Source organism: Cyclospora cayetanensis, unplaced genomic scaffold (genome assembly GCF_002999335.1).
Source record: "Cyclospora cayetanensis isolate NF1_C8 unplaced genomic scaffold, CcayRef3 CcayRef3_contig_103, whole genome shotgun sequence".
NCBI classification, from domain to species: domain Eukaryota; phylum Apicomplexa; class Conoidasida; order Eucoccidiorida; family Eimeriidae; genus Cyclospora; species Cyclospora cayetanensis.
The window spans coordinates 42,365-61,564 of NW_020312041.1; the positions used below are offsets into that span (position 1 = coordinate 42,365).

At 46.7% G+C, this 19,200-nt stretch overlaps 2 protein-coding genes across 2 annotated transcripts; both read left to right on the forward strand.

Moving 5' to 3' along the window:
• The first annotated feature begins 351 nt into the window (after positions 1–351).
• On the forward strand, positions 352–3,083 carry LOC34620120. Its single transcript, XM_026338391.1, has 3 exons — positions 352–1,044; positions 1,173–1,994; positions 2,136–3,083. Exons 1-3 carry the CDS (start codon positions 355–357, stop codon positions 3,081–3,083), a joined length of 2,460 nt encoding a protein of 819 aa, XP_026194176.1. The 5' UTR covers positions 352–354.
• Positions 3,084–7,453: 4,370 nt separating this feature from the next.
• LOC34620122 (cilia- and flagella-associated protein 91) lies at positions 7,454–11,003 on the forward strand. The gene is made up of 6 exons (XM_026338403.1): positions 7,454–7,886; positions 8,055–8,356; positions 9,532–9,677; positions 9,917–10,166; positions 10,271–10,522; positions 10,686–11,003. The coding sequence occupies exons 1-6, from the start codon at positions 7,454–7,456 to the stop codon at positions 11,001–11,003; spliced, it is 1,701 nt and encodes a 566-aa protein (XP_026194188.1).
• Positions 11,004–19,200: the final 8,197 nt, after the last annotated feature.

A 19,200-nucleotide genomic window follows, 5' to 3' on the forward strand; every position in this document is an offset into this window, starting at 1 on the left:
ATTGCTAACAGCCATGGATCTACAAGAACATATTGTGAGCGTTTCCCTCCATATATGACCTCTTATTGATTCATAAAAACATCGGGGCAGCCAGAATTCACATTGCGTAGGCAGAAAGGAGTTGCCGAGACGCAGGCACTTCGCACTAAACGCCACTAGTTGGTCACACTCTATAGGCTGCGTTCAGGACCTGTGTACGCAAGTATGGCCCTTTCTTCCAGGAATGCCACCACTGCAGTTACAAGAGATGGAGCCTCACAGAGAGGGGTCTTCAACTGCTCTGATACATTAATGAAGGGGCCAGTGCATTCAAGAAAGTCGGAACCATCTGTGCCAATAATGCGTCAACGGAAGATGAAGGGTATTCCAGCTCTCCACTGGACAACTGTGCATTCTGCCTTTGGAAACCGAGATCGCAGTGAGAAAACGTCTTTTTCCGCTACATCCAGATCGATTGCCGCAACGTTCCATTTGCCTGGACGCCTAAAGATAAGTGGGATATCCCCTGGCCTTTTCGATCCCACCCTGAAAATTGATCAGCTAGAGGCAGACGAGAGACGAAGGGATGTGCAGCAGCGGCGGAAACTTAGTGAGCCCGAACAGCACGCCTTTGAACTGCATACCGGTAGCTCAACAGTATTCGGCTCACTGCGTGAATGCCGCAATACCAGCATAGCTGCAGGCCTTAAACACGGCAATAGGCCTCTTTCAAGGTCTCAGCAGCCCTGGAAGAGACAAGCATCTTTAACGGAACTACTACTCTCAGGCCCGACGTTTCGTGAGACGATAGGTCACAACCGAAAATCCTCCGAACACAGCAGTATGCTTAAGAAGACCACCACTCAATATATATTTAAGAAGGAAGTGGCTGATAAACCGGTTCAGCTTCAGGGTTTTGCGGTGGCAGAAAAATCGCGGGTAGTCGCCCAGCGGACTGTCCAAGAGAGGGGGGAAGCGCAAAGCTTACAACCAGTCAAATTTGAAAAGCTTCAAAGCCAGCGTCAAACAATGCTGGGAGATTTGCACGAGAATGCTACTGGGAAGGTAGGTCCCAGACACCCCATTGCTATCGACACGCTCCGCACATGGCAAAACCTTTTTGTGGTGATTCACTCATAAGCGTTAACCTTATAATTATTCGGTGGACGAAACCAATATGCTGTTCCTTGCAGAGATGTGCGTCAGGAAATATCGGTGAGCTCCTGCAAGAGGAGCCAACAAAGGATTCTCCTCGCGAGTCTGCCAGTCCTGCGTTACCTGCTGTATCCACAACTCCTTCCTTGCGTCTAGCCAACTATTCTGCTCCTAATGCTACTAACAGCTTAACTCGGCATACCCAAACAACTGAGACGGGGTGGCTTAATCTTTTAAGCTGTACTATTCAGAGAGTTGATGAGATTCAACGGAAACTGGTCGAGCTTGCCTTCCAGATCCCTGAATCTCCCCCCGTAGAATTGCGAAGGTCTGATGATCCGAAGACCCAACTCTGGCTTGAATGTGTTTTAATCGAGCTAGCTGAAGTGCTTAGAACTGGGCCTGCACAAGGCACAGCGAAAGGCACTGCTAGTCTATTGGTTTTCCTACAGGAGCAGCAGGGCCAGTTGCTTAGTGCCACGCGAATTTGGCAACTGCTCCAAGAAGTGCGGCATTTTTTGGAACAGGCGGCACAACATAAATTTGCTCAATGCTACGTACACTGCCAAGTCGAAGCACAAGAGTGCAGAAGAGATGCAAAAGCCTCAAAAGACTTTTGCTCGAAGGCACTGTGGCGCCGCCACAGACAACGACACTGTAGTCAGCATGAAGCCAAGTTGCGCTCGGAATCTTGTTGTTTTAATGACAAAAGATCAAATGGATGCCAGTTTCACTGCCAAAGAGTAGCCAGTGCTGAGCATCGTAGGTTTGGTTACATCGACATACCGCCGAAAACAGTGAAGAAACATGTAACTAAGGAGTGTTCGAAGATTATTGGCCACATCCATGCAGATAAATCAGTAGGCTGAGATCTTCACATTGTTTTAGCTTCGCTCGTCCCCATTGTTGAGGCTGTAGGCGAAATGTTCGCCTGCAATATGCTGGACAGCTTTCTTTGCTTGCATGTAGTATGACGATTGCTGATGTCATGAAAAACTCAGCTTAACGCTCAACCAGAAGAGCCCCCAAAACATTCTCGGACAAGGATACTTGATTCACTATGCATTTGCGCACCTGTACCCCAGGCTACTAAAAGCACGTTGGAGAACCGCTGGCTCAGTTTGCCCACAACTTCCAGTCCCGGAACGGGATTGTCAAACAAGGTCCCGATAACCTTACTAAAGGCCTCTACCTGGACAAGTCAAAACGATACGATTGGTCTATTTGAAGAAAAGCGATTTCCATCGCCTTGCTGTATCGAGTGTCTTGGGCGAGCTGAGCCTCAGATTCGAGTGAATGAAGCTATACCCAGTCACATGCTTGAGTGCATTTTCCGCGTTCAAGAAGCAGAGTCTCGAGCTGAGGCAACCCTGAAAAATGTGGGAGAATCGAAGAGGATGTCTTTTGATCATGAGCAGCGGGACAGAGATGCTTACGACCAAAACACGCATCAAAGGAAGCTAAGTTTTTTTCCAGTTTATGCCTATGGTACTGCGTCCAAAGAAATCCACAAGCGGGGGCTGAATGGGTCTAAAACTGGCACTGAAATGGAGAGCGCTATACGTGGAACGTCAAGGGGGCATTTACAGCCTACTCTGGAGGTTGCAATTGAAGAAAGGATCCTAGCTTTCCGGAACTCACGAAAACAGGTGTTGCTAATAGAGGAACCACTACTCCAGCAAGATTGCTTGCAAGAAGCATTACTTAGGTTTGAACAGGAAGGAAAAAAATGTCGGTACATCGGTGATGAAGTGGGAGGAGTATGGACACTGCACGCCGCCATCGCGGGGCAGGTCATAAGTGACGAGGTAGAGCAGCTGGTCTTATTTATGGACACTGTAAGTAGTACGTTCGTTGGTCAGCTGCTTCACGCAGAAGCACTTCGTATGGCGAAGCGCACGGAGCTCATACCCTTCAGCGAACCTGATATCACTTGCGGCCCAAGTTAAGACAGTGTGCCATTGTGAAGTTCCTCTGGCTAGAGTTGATTGTTTGCATGCAAATTGGGTCAGTTGCTCCGAATGTGATGACTCCAAATAAAATCAGCTACATCGCACCATTCACCTCAGTTTTCAGATCACAGACTGAAGAACACATTTACTACTTGTGAATAATACCTTGTTCGTTGGTATTGCACCGACCAAAGCCTTGCGCTGTGCGGCCACTGGCTTACTTCTAGTGTTTACTGTTCACTAATATAGAGCGAACACGTCAGCAGCACTATGAAAATAGCCGCCAACGAAGTGAAGGGTATGTTCACGCCATCGTTTACTGCACACTAATGTAGGAGGGGTAGGGATGCTCACTGCGAGATTGGCGAGCACAGCGATGCACTGAAGTCTTTAGTCAACAAGAGCCTGTTCGTCTGAGCCCGCAGCTCTGTTTCGCTTGCCGCCAATATGTGTATGAGGAATATGGCAGTGTCAGCAAACAACTTCCAGTGCTACAAAATCAAAGGGTAGAACAAGCTCGGCCGCTGCAACATTTTTTGTGCATGGAACACAGAACTGGGGATTAGCATGAGAGCGACAAAACGCTGCATGTCTTTTTGTACGTATTGCTGGATGATCCATATAAATATACATCTATCTGCATTATCCACGCAATGCGTGGTGATTTTCACTTCGGGAAGCATGACGCCCTGAACGGGAAGCCGCGTTACAAGCTACCTCGAAAAAAATCCCCGGATTGGCATCTTCGGCAGGTTCAAGTGGTAAACTCCAAATTTGAATGAGTATATTGGGCTTGGGAGGAGCCCAAATGGATCCAGTCTTGTAGACAAAAGGAAAGGCATCGAAGGGCTGCCGCACTGGGCTGTGGTGTGCTTGAAGCATGGAAGACATACAGCCTGCTGAAATGATAGATAAGATATAGAAGGAGAAATGGCTAAGATTAGTTTTCAAGTGTCATATTTGGCATATCAAAGTAGCCTACGCAGGAGAAGTAGTTAACTTAGAGACAGCAAAAAAAGATGCTTTCTGAGAGCTTTCTATGGCCCCCCAGAGGACCCAAATACAGGAATACTCTGATACACCCCGAATTGATCCTTCTCAGACATTCACCGAGGTTTTTTAATACTGTGTAGACATCATATTCCTCTTCAAGGAACATGTGTATGCATGCAGGCAAAGCAACCGTTCAATGTTGTACGCTGTGAGACTGAATTTCATCGTATTTGGAGCTCAAAGTGTCCTGAGGAGAGCGCATAGCCCCTATTTTTTCACTACGATTCCGACAACACAGCACACGAGGGTCTTAACTTTTCTTTTAGCTTCATAGTAATCCGGATGCAGTAGGAACCTGAAGTTGACCCATACATCTCGACCTCGGACTATACACCCAGTTGGATCACCTGTGCCCACACTTGAAGGTTGAGGCACAATGTCAGACAAAATCTTGAGCTGATATAGCTCCCTCCACAGCTGTGCAACTAAGCCAGTCGAGTTCTCCGAGGTTTTATCTCCCTTTAACCCCTTGGAGCGTGTGACTTTCAGGAGGACTTGCACTCGTTTCCAAAGGAACCTTTGGTCTTTCAGTTTGACGAGGATTGTTTTGTTTTTTTCCTGTATATTCCAAGTAAGCCGGAAACCTTGTTTTAACGCTTTGGTTTGTAACAGGAGCCGATATCCATCACAGGTGGGCAATAGCAGAAGCGAGAGCCTACTAGAACTCATCACCGCATCGTAGACTACCAAACAGATCTTTCCTACCACTAGAGGAATAGCAATAATAGCGCTTCTCTCAATCAAAGACAAAAGAAATGTTAGGGAGCAACATTGCTGCGAATATCTTCTTCCAAGCACTGGTGCCGACATAGTTTGTAGCTCCACCAGAAAGTCGGAGCACCAGGCCCAACTTCCTTTCGGGCATGCGTGCCTATTGACAAAGAGAAGAACTGAGACATGCCGGAGCTACTGCGAACCATCAGTAGCATCACTCATATAAGGACTAGCAGGAGCGACAAGTAATAAAGCCCTCGGTAGGCAACAAATTTCTTGATTCATAGTGCTCGTAGAAAAGGGTTGTACCGTTCTGGCAGCGACGAATGATCGATCATAACATTTGACAGGCAAGCTTGCACCAATGAATCAAGTTAGAGCATAGCCTAACTTCAAGCAGACCGCAGGGAATAGCTTTGACCATTAGGATCAGGGAACCGCTGGTGCATTGCAGACCGCTTGCGCGCCGTTGTACCGATTGATTCACACTAGCGATGTGCCTCAGCACATCGCTTGCCTGAAACTAATCCGTCCGGTGCATGAACCAGTTTTTGTGTCCACTTCAAGGAGACTCGTTCTGACAATAGGAAAGGCAAGTCCAAGTGACCTCGTTGCTAATGGACTATGCCTAGTATTCATAGAGATGATAGCTAACTACCATATTTGTGTCTGGATATTCGTTAATCATCGAGCTTCAAGGCGGTGTAGAGAAGATAGCCAAGGAATACAGAAGTGCTTCGAAATGACTCTCCGGGTGAGTGTCCATCGTTGCCTGGAATATTCGCAAGGATTCGTCATGCCTGTGAGGCAACTAAAAACCCTACATTAGCCAAAGCAACTTAAATACCAGTAATCCACTCACCCTATCATGCATGCTGCCTTTGAATTCCGCTGGCAATAGTAATTGAATATAAAGGAAAATCTGAGAGAATTTGGGCATTCATGACACCATTCTTGTACTCCCAAAAGCTCCCACTACGGATGCAAATTAACATATCTTCCTGGCCTTGAGTTCTCTGAAGCGCTCCCTATCAAGTTTCCGTGGGAAAATACATAAACTCACACTGCATACAGACAATATATTGCTATTGAGTGGTTTCCAAAAGAGTCCGCTTCTTCCCCTGTCTTGACCCGACAAATTTTCTGACATTAGGGTAGAGGGCTAGCTGTGATGCGCGGAGTTGCACTCACAGAGCCCTCAAATTATTTATAACTACTTGCACATGGCACCCAGCGTAGACGCATACAACGTTGAGTCTTCATACATCAAGATAAGAGTACTCTGCAAGAAATAAAATATGCAAACAGACAAGTCAAATAATTAATATTCCCTTAATTCCTAGCTAAATAGAACTAGTGTCGTAGGAAGTTAGCCCGCTACAGGATCGAACCTACCCAGATGCAAAAACCCTGCGCAGCATCAAGCCAAAAAACTCGGGCATATTCTAGCATGTATATAGGCCTCTGCCACACAAGACTGAAAATGTGGCAAGCAGGGCGTCGAACTGCCTGCACGGGTGCAATCATCCACGGCTGTGAAATTCTGGCTTCTTAAAGGATTTTTCATAGGCCCTGCTCCTCTAATTCTCGAAGCTTAGGGGCAAGAATTTTCTTTTATATGTAAAATCTATATCAAATACCTTCGTGTCAAGCTCTCAAACTAGTGACGAAAGTGTAAGCCCACACTAATTCCATGAGTGTCCAGCCTCACAGAACTCTTCTACCGCAAAAAGTCACTCAGAGATGCAAGAAATTTTCTCTGACTCTCAAATGGAGAAAGGTAAGCGAGCTTCGATGGCATTTGGGTACCGTGATGCTGCACCGCCTCTACTGAAAGCTATCCTCAGCTTGAGTAACAAATTGCACTAAACACCCCTGGCTCACGGTCAGGGCCTTTCTGTAGATGCTCTTAATGTGCACTGGTACGCAATGCAATTTACGCGCAATCTCTATGGTAACGACCGGATGGAAGTGCAGTTTCATGCTAGTTTCGCTCCTCCTACTTCTCCCTAAGGAGCTAGGTTCTGGATGAGCTCACTTACTACATATGCCTTGTCGAATTCTTGCTTGAATGAGTACATGCTTTCATTCCTAAATAGGGCACCGCAGGATACTTTGAAAGCGTTGAAGCTCTCAATGCTGCTTGGCCTGTGCCGCACCTGCAGCCCCAGGCGCGCACGGTATGAAATCCGGCTAAAATGTTATACCGTAACTAGGCCAAGATAGGCACAGATAGCTCTTAATGTGTGGATTCTTGTGATTTTGCGAAGTCAGGAGTTTTGATAGCTCGCAGAATGCCATTTAGTACCCATTGCGTCACCTTTTGCCGAGTCCTCTCAGCAGTGACCAAACATTTGCAAGGAATGCTATGACAATATACTGAAAATCTTTGTATACTTCTGAGCTTGTTATAGATAGAAACACCATTTAAGTTTTAATGAACTATCAGGTGAATAGTCTGGCAGTACTGCAGTGTGCTGCGCGTCGACTACTTTCAATTGTTCCTGAGATAGAAGCTACCGCAGCTTCTATCTTGGCTCGATAGCGCATTTTGCTAGGCTGCCGCTGGTAACACTCTTTGGCTAATCTAGATATAAGCTATGGCGTGCGTGGAAACTGGCAGCACCCGACAAGCAGGGCCCGTCAAAAGGCAAGACTTAGTCTACAGCACCAACGATGATACCCTGCCTACTCAAAGAACCCCCGTAATATCTTTGCCGCACCACGTAGACAATGAGCATTCATGCTTGTTTGGTGCATTTAATGTTGGTCCTGCCCTAGAAGGCTGTCTACATGAGCATGCGGGAACAACGGCCTGCAGGGGAATTGATGCTATGAAACGGAATGCTTTTATCCGGACTAAAGCTGGCGTCAACGGAGCAGAACGGCTGCTCTTCTTTAGATACAAACCGCAGTCTAACAGCCATTGCCTTGGTGCTTTAGCTGCTCTCTATCAAAACGTTGATGAAGAAAAGGGGCGCAACGCGACACTCAAGGAAACAGAGGAATGGAGCAAATGCGAGATGGAGAAGGGTAAGCCTTGATATTCTATAGTCAATCTGGTACTTGTCTGGAGAAGCGGCAGCCTGCTTTTTATGGCCATAGCCGAAATTCTGCTTCGCAGCTTCAATGCATAAGCTGCACGTTTGGGTGGGGCGCCGCTGATAAATGCAGACTCCCGCTGCCCGATTACCCAATCAGTCGCTTTACAATCGTTATACCGCGAGCAGGAAGCTCAGACAGACCCCTACTCCCCTGAATTTAATTGTAGTAGTGAGGAGAAGCCTTGCGAGCTCGCCATTTCGCAGCTCAGCTGGTTAAGGGGCCTTCCAGCCACAGCTAAGGAAATCCGAACCATCAAAGAATTGCATATGCAGCTCCAACTGGATCAAGTGCTACCACCTCCCACCGACGAATTCTGCCTCGCCATTCGCACTACTTTGATGAATCAGCAGGAGTGCTTCAAGTGGGCACAGAGGGAAAGAGATATAAGCGAGATGCAGGCACGCCTCACTACATGGGCGGGAACAGCAGTTACAGTTCTACCTCATTTGCAGTGACGGACCTATACCGTCAGCTTAAGACTAATTTGCTCTTCCCGCACTGTAACGACACTTCGTCTTTCATGTAAACGAGCGCCATTGTCGCATTGTTGTCTAGCACAGGAAAAACGCCTACAAGTCGTTAAAATTGCCCTTCATATGCGCGCCAGAAGTTTACAAGCCAAGAGTGAAGCAGCATACCGCCGTAGAAATAAGTTCCTCAAAGAACAAACGCACTACAGGCAGCTGCGTATTGAGTGTTCCCGGTTAAAGACACTACGCCGCTTTTGGAAGAGCCGAAATGAATTCATGCATGCTCTGGCAAAGCCGCAATGTGTTGCAAATAAGTTCAAGACCGGCATATCCTTCCTGGATCTTGGACCGCATGCCAATGATGGTCACTGCCTTCCAGACCTGTTCACCTCATTGTCGGCTGAGCATTTGGCACATACACAGGCAAGACATTACCACGAACTCCTCACTTTCAGCTATTTAGTCAGGGGTAAACTTTTTTCGAAACGCAAGTACCTATCCTGGCATTCCATCCGTAGATCACGAGCATATCTTCGAGCACTCCTCTTTGAAAAACTACGTATCTACTCTCATTAACTAGCACGAGCATAGAATGTGGCATCCGCCATGGAATGGACTTGACCCTTGTGTTATGAAGCATATTTCCTCAAATGATGCCGCTTGGTCTATGAGAATGGCAAAGAGGATATTTCGCTTTCTGCTGCACACAGAGCCTTGTGGCGATGGGGATGGTGGAAACGAGACTTCGCAGAGACTACACTTCCACAGCTCAGAGCTCCATTTCTTCTCATCAGCCTGAGGTGGCATATCCTAGAGGCCGCAAAAGCTTAATTTACTCCAAGGTAGTTAGTGTCCCTTAACGTCTTACGGGTTGCTTTGGAAATAATGTGGCAAGCAAATAGATTCTTGTGAAAAGCAAATCATCCGCAGGACAAATCCAAATGTACTAGTGTGCCGAATGCAGGGCGTGCAAAGGCAACACGGCAGCAACCTGCAGCAAGTTAATATAGACCCTCAGATGCGTGACCCTTCTCATTATTGAGTCATGCACTCTGTGAAGCTCCTCATTACTAAGTCATGCATTCTGTACTGCTGCATCATAGGCGCTAAAACGCATGGCTGAGAAACTCCAAAGAGAAGTGGCAACTGAATTACTCAGTGCGGCGCCACAGCAGCTACAGATTGACCTTGCAGTCGCTCACCCAGCGTCCTCAGCCTCAGAAGGGGGGTCAGTTGCTACACGGAGGCTCATGAAACGAAATATAAGAACGCGACCTGAGACACCTCGAGTGGCTGAGGTAAGCCTATACACAAGAAAACCATCAGTAAAGCTCCTCGCCCAAAAACGCGCGGCATAGTACCCTGCCAAAAGCACAATTTCTCAATAGTGAGGTCACACTTGGACGCCTTTCGCCATTTTCATTCAAACCCACTAAAGCGATAAACTCTTGAATTCAGGAGCTCGTGCTTGTGAGCCAGAAGCCCTCAGGTACCAGTAGAAGAGGAAAAAGACGACATGGCGGTACTGTTGCTGCAGCAGCTGCTGCGCGGAGCTACTCGGTCCCATTTGATGATGAAGGGCAAAGAAAAGAGCCTTGACCTTGTAACAATGCTGCGTGCAGCTGAGCAGCTGCGTGATGTCCATCCATCCCGACAACAAAGCGCCCTGGATCAACAGATCGCCTATGAGGCGACAGAGGCCCTTATGGCCTCCGCACAAGGCGCTGCTATCGCAGAAGTGGGCTGATTACAATAGCTTGCCTTTGCTGCTAAGAAAGCGTTTAGAATTTACTTTAAAAGTAACCTACTGGTACCCTCCTAGCTAGTATCTGTCTAATGCAGGTTTTAGACGAACTAGCCAAAGAACAGAGGCGCATGGAAGAGGTGCAGCGAGTTTCCGAGCTGGTTAGTTTGGCTGTGAGGGAAAGAAGACTGCGCGAGGCGCAAGAATCTGGCACGAGACAAGCGGAGGAAATGCTTCGTGAAAGGCAAAACATAGTATTTCGCAAAGCAATTTCGATACACAACCAGACTGTAGACTCCTATCTACAGGCAATTTTTGAGAAAGCCGGAGCGGCAAACGCACTGGAGGAAGTAAGAAGCATGTGGATGTAGCTATATACACAGGCAGTCGTCTAGCAATCAAACCCAGATGCAAGGTACAGTACTGTCTTTCGGAGGTTATTGAGAGTCCCACGCTGAGAATATCAATAGTATTTCCTGGGTGCGAGTGTTTTTGGCGCTTCGCTGTTTTCAGGCACTGGTGGAGGTATGTACAAATTCTGCTTATCTCGCCGAAACAGTTGATGAACTTCAAGAATACACTGAGAAGGCTGATGCTATTGTTGAGGGTCTTGTGAGGGGATTTCTTATGCCACGGCTTGCAAACCAGTGCCGACTTAGGGAAGTGCAGCTTGAAGCTCACAAGCACCGGGTGGCATCTCGCGCTGCAGTAGAAGAGATTGCTACGAGGGCCTTGTGCTGCCTACCGAATCAACTTCACAATGTACCAGTTGGTGGCTCCACTGAGCTGCAGCCGTCCGGCGACTCCCACTATAACCAGGACAACTCCTGATTGTAGACGCTTCCAATTTCGTCCTTTGGAGATTGCGACCTGTATGACGACTTTCTGGCGGTGCAAACGCACGCATTCATTATTGTACACTTTGGAAGACATGCTGGAGCTCGTTGAGCAAGGCCTAAGACTTCCTACCTCTCCTGAACTTTTCCGCGCCATATGTTTCCCCTCAAAGTCATAAAACCGTGATCGTGCCCTAGATGGCTAGTGGAGTAACGCAAGCCACTTTGCACATGCCTAGCCCTTTGCTGTACTAGTCCCGTGGTGTGACAGAATAACATTCATTGAACTTTTGACTCTAACTCACTTTGCAGTGCGATCAAATTCTACTGATTCATGGGCTGAGGATTTTTGTTGTGTAGCCTCTGCGATTTGTGTTATCTTGACACTCGGTAGAAACATAGTGTATATGACTTTGTGCTGAGCAAGTGAATATGAGTACTGAAACAGCCATGTGAATGTGAATCCCTAGATTCAGTTTATGCTTCTGTTCTGAAAGCTGATAACCATGCGTCGTCCCGTACTCAGAAGCATCTGGCAGCTCTTCATGAGGCAGTTGTGCTTATCAGCTTGTGGGGCACCGTACGTATATCTGGCGTTCAACGTGCTTGATAGAACGAGTGGCCTCCTCCCAAAGTTTTAGACCACGCTTAAAGGTGCCAGTTCACCTTCTCTTAAGGTGGTAAAAGGGCCTGCATGCCCTTTCAACTGCGCAATACCAAGTAAAATAGGTCCCTTCCTTCTAAATGCGATGGGACGGAATGCACACACTCCACGATGTTGCATGTGGCAATTATTGACCGATGCGCGAAACCTACTCGCATCATAGTTATCGCAGTCCGGAGTACCGTCTGTTCATCATGGTTTTTACTTCATCACTTGAGCTGCTATCGCGGGCCTGTCAAATACGTAGTTTCAAGATTCTAGCCATAAATTGGGGGTATTGGGAAATTAGCTTTAGAGCATGCACATCCGTTAGACTATTTGGACGAGTTGGCATTCAGAAATTAGCAAACGAGTTCAGTTGCGTAAAGGATTAGGGGGGACTAATTGCGGCTGAAATCTTCAGTCTCCTTTACGGTTACCATTTTGGCGTTTCTATCCACTCTTTCTATAAAAATGGACTACTGCCCTGAAATTGAGCTAATTCACACCATCTTGGTAGGGCTTTGGTTGAGTTCCTCTTGTTTTCTCTGCAAAAAGAATTGAAGCAGGCTCCATTACCTAGCTGCAGTGCGATGTTCAGTGGAACTGGTATTTTAACAACACAAGCTTGATTTTTCCTCAATTCAATTAAAGGCTTCAAAACCACTACCGGTCGTGTCAGCAAAGAGGCTCAGCATCAGAGGCTGGTTCAGTGCAAGCGCTACACTTTGGGTACTAGCAGCCTGCATCTTCGTAACTCCTGTTCAAATGCATACCACTTTCTTGTGCGTTCTAAATATGCGTGGTTCAGAGAACAAAAAATATAACAACTGCCAAAAGTACATATGAAGGTGCCTGAAGTAAAGCGCAATGTGAAAAAAATTGCTTTGGTCTAGATATGGATATGCTTCGTAATTGGCAGTGTTCCTTAACAAGCCTCTGCTCATCACTCCAGAAGTCGTGAGCAATGTGCGTCTTGTTCCGTTGAGGAAAATATTCGAATTACCGTATAGCAAGCCCTACAACAGTATTGCATGCTGTAGCTTATACGTCAATCGAAATAGGCTGCAGAAGCTCCCGCAGAAATCTACAATCGAGAGTAGGGGCTATATGTGTCAGGCCACGTAGCTAAATCCTCTCAAAACCCTTCAAGGCTTGCAGGAAATAATACAAAGCCTTGTGATGGTCGCATGGCTGCCGTCGCTATGAACGTAGCAATACGGGATTGTTTAAGCGATTTTTCAAGCACTCGTTTGTGAACTCTGTAGTGGCAACTTGGACAACAGTAGCAAAATCTGCTAAATGTTTAAAATGCACTGCTGCCCTTTCCGTTGGGTAATATTGCTAATATTTTCTGAGTCGTGTTTTGCAGCCTGAGATCAAAGTCAGAAGACGCTGGGTTAGCCTTCCACCAGCTTATAAAACAGGTTCATATAAGCGTGTGAGGCAACGACAAAGAGCTAGGCCCACCAGCCCAAAGGTGACTTGTCCAGTATCAATCGAACATCTTGATAAGTTAGAGTTGCGACACCAGAAGTCTGATCTAAGTGTATCTAAATGCAGTCTGGTTACGTTAGGTTGGGTGGTGCTAGTCAGCTAAATGGGTCATGGACGCCAATGCTTTGACAGCTCCAGTTTTGCTGGTTGAATCTACGCTTGATGTTTAGTTATTTGTCCAGCTTAGCCTAGACAGACTCACTTTGCGAGTCCGACCAAGAAGCATGTAATTGCAGATCATCGAAGGACCCACAAATAAGAGCACCGGTGCACGCTCGTTTGCCCAGTGCACGAAATAGTGCAGTCCCAAAGGAGTTCTAAGGGATTGTCTGCACCTTTGTGATTTTTTTGAAAGCAACTGCAGGGCACCAGAAAATCAGTAGGTGGAGTTCAAGGGACAAGTAAACTTATGGACTCATTATCTAGGACCTTCCTCAGCTGTGTTTGAGTACTACCCATGAGGCAGAGGCCCAGCCTCCAGTGCGTGTAATCTGCTAGAAGGTGCTGTCATGACGCATCTCCATCTGGCGTGAATCTCGTTCAAATGAGCTTAGCCTTCTCTCTCTAGACAAAATACACTTTACTGATTTTGGTTTTCTATGACATTAAGATATCAAAGCGCAATTTCACTCCGAGATCGAGGTTTCGTGGCAGCCTGCTCACAAATAATACACATTTTTGTCGAGGTAACTTCATGTTTTCTATCGAAACCGGTAAAGCGCCATCATTCGGCCTTTTGGTACCTATGCTTTATCTGTCAGCCAATAATGTTTAGCATATGGGTTCGTAAAGAACTCTGGGACTTGGCTTGATGCTTACATATCCCATTAGGCAAAGGACACACGCACAGAGAATTCGTAGCAGTATACGAAATACAGAGAAAGTATAGCGAGCTTTAGCACCTCAAAGTATTTATTCTGTCGTTTTCAGCTAATCGGCTAACGTATTCGATACTCTCTTCCATATGTTCGTGTGTAGTGTAGAGGGAGATCCCAGAAACGGCGACCAAACATGTAGTCGGCAAGCAACTACCTTTTGATTCAATTGAACGTGTCTGTCTGCTTTCACCCAGACAATTCGGGATGAAATATTTTCTAATTTAATGCCCTGACGCCAAAATGTGTACCCACGGTTGCACCGAAAATGTAACAGGGCTGGTCAGATTAGCAAAATCCTCTGTAGCGTGTGTACACATAATACGCTTGAGTACCTCCTCTGCCGGACCTTAGTACCAAACTAAGCACACTCCATGAAATTTCGGATAGCTTAAGATATCCATTAAGCTCTTGACTCATGGCTCCAGATACGCGCTGTTCCTTGTCCGATTGTCTAGGATGGCGTAACCCTGCGTCCAAGATTAGCAGACCAAACAACGTCGGCTGTAATGTCCTAACCGGCTAGGCTGATGGACGGCTCTAAGTGCCCAAGGCTATTAGCCCTGGGCCATGCCTAACTGCAACCTTGGCTGGCAGCTTGTACTCTGGGAGACCCTGTTGGATTTGACTGCTATATCAACCGCATCATCTCATTTTTTTTCAAAGCAAACACTACTCTATCTGACAGGGCTAGAAAGACCTTGGGTTAAAGACACCAATTGCTGTGGCACATTTAAAGGCGATTTGAGAATACGGGGGGACTACAAAAGATAAAGAAGTCTTCACTGGTGTCATTCTAATGCTGCATGCTTTTCTGCTCGCTTCTAGCCTTCCAATAACCGGGACTTGCATGGATAAGCAGAAGTGCAATCTTCAGAGCTCCAACAGCATACACATCCAAATAGTATGGCTAACAAGTTAGTATCAAATTACTTTGTGCAGCAGCAACACAGTCGCCTCTGGCCGGGGCCTATTCTGGCATCGTCAGTTACGAGAACATGGGTAGGTCATTGCTATCCTGAAAGTAAATGCACCTGCAGCATTTTCTACTGGCCGACTCACAGTCAATGGACTTGTACATGGTCACGCTGTTGATATGGTGCAGCGTATCGCGGAATCGCGATTGCTTTAGAAGCCAAGATCTTTGATCCCCAAAATTCTCGACGACTAGCGCTCAACATTTTACTCCAGCCGAGGAATTCAACGAAAGCATGCGGCTTGGAGGATCTGCTAGACTGCAGCTTTTGGACGTCAGACCCAGACTGGATGAAACAACTGAGGGCATTAGTTTACGCGATGACTCATCAAAAGTGAGATGCTGGAACGACAAAGTTCCGTACTATCCGTGAGCTCGGCTGCATAAAGCGTGGTCATCTGGAGTCAAGTCCAAGAAATATCTGTGACGCATTAGTCGAGGTAGTCATGCAGCAACTTCTTTCCCCTTGACTGTCATACTGTCGTGATGCTGACAATTTGGGTCTGAAAGCAATATACAAAAGAAGGACGATTACTACACTCCGCAGATACCTCGAACTCACTATTGTGCTTTGTGTTCCGATAGAAAGTGCCTGAAAATGCTCCACACTATCGTCGATCTTGGCATGAGTGCCTCCGTTATATTTGCTCTTTTGTTGCCATCGCCGTAGCACAGCTGCCTGCGTGGCCACACCACATACAGCTTTTGCCCCCGGTCCAGAATTACAGGCTACACCGATTTATGCGTTAGAGTGCATTTTAATGCACTCATGGGTAAGATCACCTTTTGTTGCATTGCTCGCTGTGTGGATACTAGCGCAGTGTGCAGCTGTCCTCCGCTTTGTTGCATCGGATTTATTCTGCTCCGCAAGCTGCTTCTTCTTTTCCAGTAATCAGCAAGCTCTGGAATATGGATGGTGCCATGCTGCTGACAAGCGGCTAGCCTGTCAGCTTTAGTGACTCCAGGCGACCGATTCGAGGCACATGACTAAGGACTAGCTCTGCAGCATCAACGCAGACTGCACCGCAAGCACATGCAGCACACTTTGCGACTTTATTACACAAAGAGCGATGAGTCACTGTCCACTCAACGTTTCAAGTAAGTGTTCATATGGTGCCTTAAAACAGGACAATCTGTTCTTGTAAGAATCCTTGGAGGGGTAAAGGGAGACAAAGAAAGCGATTTATGACTGGCACCGAAATGAGTGCGAAGAACTGTGAAGTAAGAGGAAGGACCAAGCCTTGTTCTTCCTTGCTTTATATTCGACAGGGCAGGCCCTGTGTCCTGCAGACAAGCCCATGTGGCCAACAAAGCCAAAGAGCTGCGAAACGCTTCTTTGTGTGAAGCACTGTGTCAAACAAGTCTGGTTTCAACAGTCCATGATGTGGATCCAGAGCCTCGGATATCCAAGGCCACCGGTTAGCGTAGCCGTATAGCCCTGTCCAGACTACTTTGTTAAACATGCAGCTAACGTGCAGGACAGCCACATGCTCAGTTGAGTGCATGCGGATGTCAACCAAATATTCATTGGTGGAAGCTCTGTACAACCAGGCCGGCAGATTGCTGGCGTGCTTGACATCTGTATATTGCCACACCTCTGATACCAGAAGACCTTCTAGATACACAATACGACCGACTCCCCTAGTATCTATGCTCAATGTTGCAGTGTCTCTAGTATGTAGCAAAGAGTCAACGCTAAGATGGCATCCTTTTCCAAAGCATATATGCTAGGTGTATGATTCCAGGACATAGAGCTATGTTGTATTGTGGAGCATGTGCAGAGTAAGAGGAAAGGAAGCACCACAAGGCTACGAGGATGCTATGATTTCCTCGAAAAAAGGCACCAAGTTCGCCAAATGAAGATGTCTTACAAACCTAGCATCTGTAGATGGGAAGCTCTGGAGAAGGTTAGGGGGTGATTTTCAGTTCTCCTTGATATGTGCACTGTTACGGTAATCCTGCGAAGGGCGCAACCCTAAGAATTCACGTGGGTGCTTGATGTACTCACCAGTATCTTAATACATGGATGCACACCCACCAGATAAACAAATCTATTTTTGTAATCCGACAACTTGTTAGATGGATGAACGTGGAAGCTAGGCAGCCGTTGGCGTTTGGATCGTTTGGACTTGCAAGTAGACTCTTTGAGCTCGCTGTGCTCTAGAAACTATACGATTTTTCACAGGCTGCTATTGCGAGCTTAATTTTTATTTAGTTGGCACTACATTCACCAGCCAATGTGAAAGGGTATCGCAGCCGGAGGTAAGTGGGCACTACTGTTTCTGGTGGTAGAATCATCCACTGCACCGTCAAGAGGTCAGCCCATACCGTTCAGCCCATTTTCGCACTTTCGGCCCGCACAAGCGTCTTCCGTAAATTTCGGGGGCTCATCAAGCGTAGACAACAAGAATATAGGCTGAAATTGTGCTAATAATATATAGACCACTCCGTAAGAGCTTAAAACCCTTGCCATAACTCAGGCTAAGAAGAAAACCTTCAGGCAGTTCCAGCTGGCTGACTGCTCAGCTTCGCGTGGGAATATCGGATATAAAAAGGCTACAGGAGACCTCCGTAAGCAGATGTTTGTCGATAATCGGGGAGTTCCGGCCCTGTCTTGGGAACATTTTCCATGCGCAAGGTTTTACATCACACGAACAACCGTCTACCGATGAGCTTAACGGTGAGGCTGGAAGATGTAAGCGAAAATTCCGACAGAAGGGAAGTCACCAGCTCGTCATGATCTAGAAGCTCTCTGCTCGCAGTAGTTTGCTCTGGGTCAAAAGCATGTCAGCAAATCTTACCCAACCGTGTGTTACCTGGGCTGCCCCAATAGGTTTTGTCAAAGCCTCTAAAGCAGCCCTCCAGCGGACTTAATCTAGTTCGATCTCCAATATGTGTTTGCACAAAGTAAATCTTTCATGGGACTGTGCACAATCTGTTATTTGGCGAAGTAGTACGTAAGCACCTTGTGGTTTAATTGGAGATTTGCACTGCGGTGTTCTTTGATAAGCTCTGCGCCACAATGCCGCAAAGTAACGAAGTGGAAGCTATCAGCTTCAGCCTGTATACTAGTAAGCTAAGGCGTTATTGTGTAGTTTCGCATCTTAGTGAAACATATAAAATAGCCAAAGACCCTATGCATGAAGTCAAAACATCTGTGCAACGAAAGAGCACATCATGCATCCATAGCCTTTTATGGCATTAAGGACTAGGCACGCGGCTCATCAAAGCGCTTCGAAAGTAAGTACTGTGTTCGTTTGCAATCCTGGCATCCTCGAACGTCAGGGCTAAGGACGGAGGGAGACTTCTGGAAGAGAAGTGTTCCATTAAAGAACTACCTTGCTGGTCATTTTTTAAAAGCAACCTCCTCTTTATCCAGAACATGATCAAGTTCAGCGTAGAGGTGAAGCTAATAATGCCATTAGTAAATGGGGAAGTTTAAAGCTCGTGCATTTTACTCCCGGAAAACGAGAACGGGAATTGGTGAGAATGCAATTCGCATATTCTGTTCGCGTAAGGGAATGCCTGGAGAGGTTAATCAGGCAAGACAGATAAATTATTGCCCATGATTTGAAAGCATAAGTAAAGATCTTGGAAAAGTTGCCAGCAGCTGAGGTAACGGGTGATATTGTACTACGGGCCACTTGTATTTTTTCAAACACCACATTCCCTAGAGTCTCGAGTAAGGGTACCGAGCTAGCGGCTAAAGAGACAACTTCATAGGTGGTATCCACAGACTGCGTGCGAGATTATCAGAGGAGCGCGGTGCTCAGGTGAAAGTGGCAGTGAAGTTCGGCTCATGACTTAAGCTTTGTGAAGGTTTTGAGAGCTTACAGACGCCTTAAGGCCTAGGAATGAACCTCTACGAGACATGTTGCGCCCTAAATTACATTTTTTGGATATTTGAAGTGCTAACGTAAACCTTGGCCACTATGTGCGCGAGTCTCCGAATCACCGTTTTCAGTAAGCAAGGGCCATCACACAACCCAAACAGGCCAGATTTTGCTTCTCTCGCTCATTGGAGTCGCATATGACCCTGAAGGATTAACTGTCAAAGCTGGCTATAAACTGGCAAAGCAAGTGCACATTTACCCGACATATTCACTGCAGCATCTGCAGGTCATCCAGGGGGCAGGCATTTGAACACCCTCTGGATAGTGCACGACTTAAAACTATTGATGGAAACTTAGGTCGGCGGTTC

What these genes read in the sequence shown, in the direction of transcription:
- LOC34620120 (XM_026338391.1), top strand. Translation starts at nt 355, where the DNA reads ATGAAGGGTATTCCAGCTCTCCACTGGACAACTGTGCATTCTGCCTTT. An exon ending in ACGAGAATGCTACTGGGAAG is followed by an intron (nt 1,045 to 1,172) that starts GTAGGTCCCAGA and finishes TGTTCCTTGCAG; the next exon opens with AGATGTGCGTCAGGAAATAT. An exon ending in ACATCCATGCAGATAAATCA is followed by an intron (nt 1,995 to 2,135) that starts GTAGGCTGAGAT and finishes TGAAAAACTCAG; the next exon opens with CTTAACGCTCAACCAGAAGA.
- LOC34620122 (XM_026338403.1), top strand. Translation starts at nt 7,454, where the DNA reads ATGGCGTGCGTGGAAACTGGCAGCACCCGACAAGCAGGGCCCGTCAAA. An exon ending in CAAATGCGAGATGGAGAAGG is followed by an intron (nt 7,887 to 8,054) that starts GTAAGCCTTGAT and finishes TTACCCAATCAG; the next exon opens with TCGCTTTACAATCGTTATAC. An exon ending in CGGCAAACGCACTGGAGGAA is followed by an intron (nt 10,523 to 10,685) that starts GTAAGAAGCATG and finishes CGCTGTTTTCAG; the next exon opens with GCACTGGTGGAGGTATGTAC.